This window comes from Lagopus muta, chromosome 5, assembly GCF_023343835.1.
Source record: "Lagopus muta isolate bLagMut1 chromosome 5, bLagMut1 primary, whole genome shotgun sequence".
Lineage (NCBI taxonomy): Eukaryota > Metazoa > Chordata > Aves > Galliformes > Phasianidae > Lagopus > Lagopus muta.
The window spans coordinates 62,533,039-62,542,253 of NC_064437.1; the positions used below are offsets into that span (position 1 = coordinate 62,533,039).

General features: G+C 48.1%; 1 protein-coding gene across 6 annotated transcripts in view; it reads left to right on the forward strand.

Moving 5' to 3' along the window:
* Window positions 1-9,215, forward strand: part of LOC125693919 (phospholysine phosphohistidine inorganic pyrophosphate phosphatase) — a 68,470-nt gene that overhangs the window by 30,917 nt on the left and 28,338 nt on the right. The window contains exon 7 of one of the 6 annotated variants that reach the window (XM_048946397.1): window positions 2,705-9,211. The exons of the other annotated variants lie outside the window; for them this stretch is intronic. Coding sequence (XP_048802354.1) covers window positions 2,705-2,819 — 115 coding nt within the window. The 3' untranslated portion in view covers window positions 2,820-9,211. Of the gene's footprint in view, window positions 1-2,704; window positions 9,212-9,215 lie in introns of those variants that run through there. 6 annotated transcript variants of the gene reach the window in all.

Below are 9,215 nucleotides of genomic sequence, written 5' to 3' on the forward strand. Positions count from 1 at the left end.
ATAATGCTGTTATGGCAGAGATGCCTGGAGCTTTGGTCTCAGAGTCCCAAATGATGCTGAAAGAACTGCTGTTGCTTTGTAAACACTGTATCAAAAGCTGGTTTCCTGACTACTGCTTGGCACTTCTAACCAACAGTGATAAAGAGGGGGAAAAAAAATACCATACAAACCTATAGTTCTAGTAATAAACCAATGTATTTGGCTAGAGACTGAGAGAAGCATTCAGGCATGCATGCCCTTCTCTGGGTGTTCACTCTTAGATCATCACAGCAGTGAAACTCTATTGGAGATGGGCAAACCCTCTGCTGGTTTGTGGACATCTGCCATAGCAGTGCACGCAAACAAGCTGCTCTTCACTCCATCAGCCTCTGGTTAGGATTTGTCTGACTAAGCATTAGAAGATTTCGGGCTGCCTGCTGGGAAAAGACCAGCCTGCAGCTGCAAAGGTATTTTGTTGGCATGGAGGCAGATGGTGGCCCAGGCAGGGACAGGAATTGACCTTAATGCAAAGGTCACCATGTGCTGCACCTCCAGGTGAGGGCTTGGGCAGAGCTTCTGTGTTTTACCTGCTTTCTGTATTACAATTTGAATCCTCTTCATCTGAGAGACCAGTCTCGATTTGCAACTCGATTGTACAACTTTTAGCTGCTGATGTCTGGTACATTTTATTAAGAGGAACCGTGTGAAAAGCAAGGCCTTAAACCTTAACAGCTGGAGTAAATCTGGTGTAACACAGCAGCGAATGCCAGTGTTGCTGTAGGTCAGCTGCTCGATTACAGACCCGTGGATTCATGGGGCATTAATGGAGCTGACATAAATGAAAACAGTGCACACAACAGAAGAGCTGGCTTTTCTTCTTGTAGGCAGAGCTCTTTGTTTTTCCTTGCCAGTTGAGACATTCTTGCAAACATTCATCTTTAAAGATGACACTTCTTATCTTAAAAATCCATAGAGATGCGGGGAGTCCACTTTCACCAGAGCAAATGGACTTTTGCTTTGAAAAGCCCATTCCTGAACATTTGCCATGACTAACCACCCCTGCTCTCAGCAGTCTTGAGTTCCACCATGTACAAAGCTACGTACAAAGCCGCACTTGTATGCGCAAAATCATTTAGAGCTGTGTCTCTTGAACACACATCCCTGCACAGCCAGCCTGCACTTTCCCTGCCCCAAACCAGAGGCAGTACAAATTGCCAAGCAATATTCAGACACTGTGATTGCTTTGCATGCAAGGAAGAGAGGCACAGAGGTTAGAACTAACACTGTCCAAAGGGTCAATTGCTCATGTGCTTAGCTTGCAAGTACTCGAGCACTATATGGAAACATATGTTCCAAAGGCAGCTTGCAGGGACAGATGTTTGGGCTCAGCACTCCTGTGGATGAGGTCCTGGCTCCCCCCAGGCAGGCACTCAGGAGATCAGTGCGTCCTGAGGAGTATTTGAGTGCTGCAAACAGATAGTGTGTGCTGATGTTTCTGATGCCCTGTCTCTTGCTGCCCACCAGCCTCAGACGTACCACTCTCCTCCACTGAGCAGCCGGGTTCCCACACCCTGTGCTGGGTCCTGTCACGTTGTTCTCTGATTGTTCTTAACCTGGTGGTGAAATCCCTGCTCAAAGGAGCTACTGGACTAAATTCAGAGGGCTGTGTTCTCTGCGGAGCTAAGTACAATGGTCGGCATCAATGGGCTCCGCTGCTCCCTGCTGAAGTGAGTGGCAAGCACTTGGCACCCATTAGAGGAGCAAAAGGACACTTTTTGGCTGAAGCCAAGTCCTGCACTCACAAAGTGGGTACAAAGACCTCGGCTGAAAGAGAAACTTATCTGCATTTAAATCAGCCTAATTAAAGTGGCTATTTCCAGGAGCAGCACTAAGCTGGCAGGCAGCAGCAGCATTGCCTGCCCAAAGTGATTCGTGCAATTACCACCTTTCTGTTTATCTGATGTTGTTTTTTTTCCTATAGCAGTCATCCACGGGATATTGCTTGTGATGACACCTATGTGCTGTACGTGTTAAGTTTAGGAGCAGGAGACTGCTCTTTACAGCAGGTGAGGAGCTGGGGTGTCAGAATTGGGCAGAGCACTGCTGATTTACACCTGCTGGTGCTCTGGGTGCTTAAAAATAGCTTAGCAAGTGTAGGAGAAAGAAAAAAACAAGATTGTTCCATCCATCTAGAACACATTGTATACATCAGGGGAAGGAGAGGCATTTGTGGGAGTGAATGCTTCATTTATCAGCGTGCGGGCCATTGGAAAGAGTGGATGTGGCTGGGATCATTATAACCGAGATCAGTCTTCTTGGAATGGGAAAGTAACGACAACTCTCATTTTACCAAATCCTCTGAAATTTACTGCCTATTTATTTAACACCCTGGGCCCTTTCCTATGTCAGAGAACCGTCCAGATTTATGGAGGTGCAGCTTAGTAATGTAAATACTTCAGAGATCATCCGCACAACCCGTGGGGCTGCTCTGGTTTCTCTCATTGTCACTGCTCAGGGCCGTGGGAACAGGGAATGCAAACGGGAGCACTGCAGAGGCCTCGTGAGGCACCAGCCAAAATCAGGCTAAGGAGCTCAGAACGCTCTTCTGCCACTTGTTCTGCAGGCAAGCAGTACCTGCCCTTCAAGGCAGCTTCGGTGCTGGTGGGAAGGAAGCAAAGCTCCTTCTGTCCCATCTTCGTGACTTTGCTGTTTTCTCTCTTTCCAGTTTATCACTGTGTTTTCTTCTTCATGTCTGTGTGAGGAGAGGCATTCTGTGCTCAGAAATATGCCATGCAAGGAAGCGTCGCAGTAGCAGATGCATTTCTGAATGGGAGGGCTGACTGCAGCTTCGTTATGCAAGCTGTGGGTATCCTCCATTGCAACTGGAAACCTCTGCTGGAAGCTGGAGTAGCAGCACAAGAAGGAAAATCACTTTGGAACCGTGTAGGTTTTGTTAAATAATAAAAAAAGAGGTTATCCAGCAGGCGTGAAAATGAAGATGGACAAAGGAGCAGAGCTGTGGGCCTGGAAGCCCTTTTGCTGCCATTGTTTTATATTAGAGGAAAATGCCTGGATTGGGGTTTAATAATTATTGCAGGTCTCTTTTGTAGTAAGTTCCTAATTGCTGGGCCTGTCTGCTTTTGTGGGTTTATGAGCTTTGTGCCTTTTGGCTGAGTGTTTACACTTTTATTACCATGAGAGTAACAATCTTTTCCAGCCCAGCATGTCTTGCAGGAGTGTAAATGCATAGCCTTGATGTCCTACTCATCTCTAAAGCATTTGGGGGTTTTAGGGTTGTTATAAGGACACTCATACAAACGACAAACCTGAAAGAAAACAGTGCTCTAAAGAAGACAGAAGGAGAATTTCCTTTGAATCCTTTGGAGTCAGGATTTCAGTCCAAAGGGTTTGGTAGCAATGTAAGCCTTTGTGCTTCCAGACACAAGCCAAATTCTCACTCATAAAATTCAAAAGGAAATTTTCCTTCAGGGCACAAATTCTAATATAAAATCTACCACATTTTGCTTCTCAACCACTGTCAGAAGCTGGCCACTGTTGAAAGCAGAGCCAGGAATGAGCTTAGGCTGCCTGAGCAGGCACAGTGGTTTTCCTGAGCTGTGCATTCCTATAGGAGCACACAGGAGGGGTGCACTGTCACTGCCACTCCACTGCAGTGGTCACCCTTAAGGCCACAGGCTCCAGAAAGGAGCTGTAAATGGGATGGATTGAGGTGACAGGAGAGCAAGGAGGGTTTGAGCCCTGTGTGTCAGAAAGCCTCAGCGCCCCGTTTGCTGCAGCAGCATCTCCACTGTCCTCTGCTCAGCTCCTGTGCTGCCCATCCTGCTCTCCCCTCAAAGATATTTGGCTGTGGATGTTGGATGCTGTTTGCTCTGGCTGAAGGCAGCTGGGAGCCTTATCCACAGGTCCCAAAGAACTGGGCAAGGTCTCACAGATCCCACGTCTGTCACTTCCTTCCTGTTCTGTGGTTACTGCCGAAGCGTCGCACGCCCTGGGCAGAAGAAGTAGGGCTGTTCTTGAGACCTGGGATCTCTTTCAGCTGAAAAAAAAAAAGCAAAAAAAACAAAAAAAAGCTGTGGTGACATTGTCAGTGCCACAGCTCAGAATGGGGTTTCTCAGAAGTCTCTCTAAGAGTCTGTTGAAAAGTTTGGGAAGCACATGACAGAAGATGCTAAATGGTGTGGTCAGGCGTCAGGCGGGGGTTGGAGGAACCTTCTTGCCCTCTGTCAGTGACTGGGATCCTTGTTCCAGCTGCAGCGTACAGTATTTTGCACAGAATTGCTTCTTCTGGCACCCTCCTCCCACACACTCGTGTACTAATATGGCCATTCTCAAGGGCTTTGTCCCTGCCAAAAGAAGAGGACAATTAAGAGGAAGCCACAGAGTTTGCCATATAAAACTTACCCACACTGAATCATAACGCAGAGCGCAGTTCCATCCAGACAGATGCTTCCTGGATCAAAAAGAGAGACTTGATCTGGTGGAAATGCAGAAATGGCTTTGCTGTGGCCAGTTCCTGTGGCTGGGCTCCCTGCTGCTGTGTTTGCCCCATCCCTGCCTGGCTGCACGTCACTGTACGGGCAACTCTGCAGCTGGGGGCTGGAGCAGTGATGAGCTTCAATGGGCTTCAATTGCTCAGAGGTCCGAATTGAGATGGGTTCCCCCAGCCCAGCAGAGTGCTGGCAGCCCCAGCTGGTGCTGGGTCAGGATGTTATGCAAAAGTTCCTCTCAGAAAGAGTGGTGAGGCATTGAAAAAGGCTGCCCGGTGAGGTGGGGCAGCCACTGTCCCTGGAGAGGTTCAACAACTGTGAAGATATGGCTGATTGCCAAGCAAATCCAGGAGCTGCTTGTCTTTATTGGAAACTTCTAGAGGATTGAATAGGCAGTAAACCAACAGTTTTCCATAGCTGTTACTCTGCAGGGAATTTGGCCAGGTCTCTGCGTAGCAAACATATAGGACACGCCTGCTGAAATCCGTAGGAGCACGATAGAATTTAATCAATGCCATTTGTTCGCAAGAAGAGTCGGCCCAGATCCCTGTTGTAAACACCGGGGTAACACTAAAGGCAGCATAAGCTGTTACACAAAGGTACGTGTGGCTCTGGGAGCAGAAAACACCAAACCTGCCTTTTTTTAATCTCAACTGACCCCTCCCCTTACTATATCTGAGATGCATGCAGTCTTTGCTCATCCTTTCTCTTCCCTCACTTTATTATCCCATCCTCTCTCTTTGCCCCAGATTCCTGGCTTTATTTGTTTGGTTCTTTATCCATGGGACCCACACCAAAGCCTAAGACTGCACAAGAACATGACAGTGCCCTGAGCCCACGCTGCTGCCCCAGAACCAAGTGCCAGCAATGTCCCTTTGGTGGCACGTGGCAGAAAGCCCCCAGAATTCAGCTGTGGGTGTCCCTTGTGGACTCCCAGATGAGTTCCCAGCGATTGCTGTTGTTTTAAGGGGGTTTTATTTCCAAATAAGTGGCTTTCTCAGGCACGTTTATTATTCCCTTTGGAGACTGTTGATTCTGCTGTCCGTGCAAGCTGTGTGCAGGCAATGAATAGCGATAAGGAACAAGCTATTGGTAGGGTAATGCATGGGCCAACAAGTGTGACTGTGTTTGTGTGATCAGAGATACAGGCAGAAGAGAAACATGAAGATCTGTTGGTAACTTAGACATGTCCTCTGTCTCATTCAGTGCTGCCCTTAGAAATAGTGTGGAAGCTTCGTATATTTACAGGAGATCCAGGAAAAGTTGTTCATCTGTGCTGAGTTCTGGTGTTTCATTGCACACCAGCTGCATTTTGTTGGCCACCGACGCTACTGCTTCTCCTGGGTAGTTCTTTTTTCTCTCTTTACTTCCCATATCTTTTGTACAGCATCAGGGAGAGCAGCTTTGCACAAGCACAGCACTACGTGGCTGCAGAGGACTTGGGGCAGGTGTGACACCCAGGGGCAGGGTGTGCTCTGTACATGGCCATTCTCTTAGGGAGAAAACAGGCTGCTCTCTGCAGAAAGCCGCGTGGTTGCTGATATCTGCCGGGCCAGTTTCTGAGGAGAGTGTGGGATAAGCATCCTTTCTACCAAGATTGCTGTGCCAGCTTTCCAAGTCAGTGCTGAGTCCACAGCCTGAGCCAGAATGTGCTGTGAAGCTGGGATGCTTGGCAGGGATTTCCCATCTGTAAATCATTCTTACTGGGATGGGGGCGAAAAAAAACAAACGAGGCCAGTCGTGGTCTTATCTGCTGGGATTCTTCATAAAATGGCACAAAAAAACAAATACGCCCACCATCCTCCCCAGGGATTAAATATGGCAAGGAGGCTGTGGATGCCCCCTTCCTGAAGGCACTCAAGGCCAGGCTGGATGTGGCTCTGGGCAGCCTGGTCTGGTGGTTGGCGACCCTGTGCATGACAGTGGAGTTGAAACTAGATGAGCATTGTGGTCCTTTTCAACTCAGGCCATTCTATGATTCTACAATTCTTGTTGTTCATGAAGCAGCAGCTCAGCTTTGTCTCATTTCAGAGACTTGCCTGTACTGGGCTGTAGCTGGAAGTGAGGAGGCACTGCCTCCCTTAAAAGACTGCTCTGTCCCCCCTCTCCTTTCTTAGCAGAACGATCATCACCTGTAGCTTGAACATTTCACTCAGGGCCTCTCTCTTGCACATCCCCCTTTCCCACAGCACTGCTTATTTCTTGCACTCTTGCCTCCTGCCTCTTTTCATGGGCATCTGCAGGCTTGGGAGATTGCCATGCTCCCTGGTCCTGCATTAGTCCAGGTAAGCAGATGGCAGTGTGTCCCTGTCGTTTCTGCTGATGCCTCTGACTCTGCATCTCAGCAATAGTTCATGTTCTGCAGTGGAGCAGCACATCCCAGGCTGTGTCCTGGCCATTGGAGCCACCTTCCCAGTAGATGGCATCAAAGACAGCAAGTTCCCTGTCACCATTCTGCTTGCGCTGGCTGCAAATGAGCTGTTCTACAAATGCTTGGAGGTGGAGATTGACAGCAAATGCCTCTCATTCCTGTCACAGGTATTAAAGAAGGTATAAATTGTATTTTCTTTCATTCTACAACAGGTCCTTGAAATAAGGAAGCTGTGCAGTGCTTTCCTTTTGCTTCAGCTTTCAGTGATGTGCCCTATGTCTAATCCCAGTGTGGGGCCCAGTTTCCCTCCTGGTGTTGGGACTGGGTGAGTGCTGCATCAGGGCTCCCTGCCTTTATTGTTCAGCCATTTGTTGGTAATCTCAGCAGAACAAATGCATTTGTCTGCTCATCACAGGCCTTCATGTGCAGTTTTTAGTGTCTAAATTTAGTTCACTTTTAATACACACATATACTTACTGTGTATGCAGTGTCCTGCATTGGATGATTAAAGATATGTCATCAATTTCTTTCTTTATAAGCCACGTGTATATCTAATAGTCAGCACAGGTCAGCTGTCTACTGGAGGAAATCCCTCTTCTCAACCCCCACATGTAGGGATTTGAGAGACCAGCAGGTTCAGCCCATCAGGAGACCCCTAAGAGCCCGAGCTGACCCATACCTTGCAAAAATTTGGTGGCTAACACACAATTATTTCTGGTCTCTTTCTGAGCGCTTCCAAAGTCACGTTGTCTAAATCAGCACTAAGGAAACTGGGAGGTGACAGGATGGCTCTGCCTGCTTTCTTTTTCACTGCAGACATTGTGAAAAGCGTGCAGCAGCTTTCTAGAGCTCAAATCTTTTCAAAGGACTTTCATTTGTGTTCATAGACGGTCAAAAGAAAGTGTCCTTTTCTTCTCCGTAGACCTGCGGTCTTTGAAGTACCGTTCCAATGAACAGCACAGAGCAAAAGAAAGGGCTTTGTCAATGTGTAAGTCTGGGCACTGGGTGAAATTTGGGACTGCTATACGCGTGAAGGTTTTGCTGTAAAAGTCTGTGACATTGCATGACGGTTTTCTAACCTGAGGACTTTTATTGAAGAAGCATTGGACTGTTATCCTGCTGAGTACAGAATCACTCCATCTCAGCTAATTTGCTTTCCTCAGCTTATTAGAAATCCTTGTGAGGGGGTGTCCTGACAGGCTGCTGGAACAGGAGAACAGAGCAGTGGTGTGAGAAGGGTAGGTTGTTTCACATCAAAACTCATTCTGGAAAGCAATGACGGAGACTTGGGGGTGCTTGGTACCTCTTCCCACACCCCTGGCACAGCCCCAGTGCCTCTGCACCCCAGTGGGGCCAGCACCTCCCACAGCAGGACCTGTGTTGATGGGAGTGCAGCCCTGGATGAACTCTTACTTGTTTCTGACCTACCTGGGGCATTTCCAGCCAGGAGCTGAGCCTGAGCTGGGAACAAAGAAGAGAAGGGACTAGAGTGACTCCTTAGGTGCAGGGGTCTTGGAAACTCCATCTTCAGGAAAAGGAAAAAAGGCTTTCCATGGTCTTCTCTTTTTATGAGTCAGTCAGTAGGTTATAGCCCAAGGAGGCTGTGGATGCCCCATCCCTGCAGGCATTCAAGGCCAGGCTGGATGTGGCTCTGGGCAGCCTGGGCTGCTGGTTGGTGACCTGCACACAGCAGGGGGTTGGAACTGGATGAGCATTGTGGTCCTTTGCAACCCAGGCCATTCTGTGATTCTATGATCTTCCTTAGCCACAAGTGCTGGTAGAGTTTCTCACCCTGGGGAGGTAGCAAAGGTTATCAGCACATCAAATGGCACTGCTGCATATCTTTGAGAGAGTGCAGTGTCTGTGCAGCTGATGTGCTGGGCTCCCACCATCCGCTCATGGTGTCCTCTGCACCACTCAGAGTTTGAAGAGCACTGTCATGTGGCTCAGAAGAAAACAAACTGTCATTTTTTTGGTGTGTTTCCTGGGGTGATTTGTCAAGCCTACATGCAGTCATGCTGGAGCACAGAGGGTTTGTCTGTCTTGGGCAGTTTTGATAGGATCTGAGCAAAGCTGACGAAAAAAAGTCTCGTCTAACGGAGAGTGAATTGACACAGAGCTTTACTGGAGAAAAACAAAACAAAACATCTGGGTAGGGATGATACATATGTTTAGTGGATTAGATCTGAAAACAGGATTAAAGTCTCCTGAGGATTTTGAGATGACAAAGGGTACCAACGTGCTGCCCAGAGTCACCCAGGGCTGCAGGGTCAGGCAGGAGCATTTCCTTCATGGGGAAAAATGGCAAGAGGTGCCACTCACTTAATTAAAGTTTGCCATGTATCCTATTTCCTTGG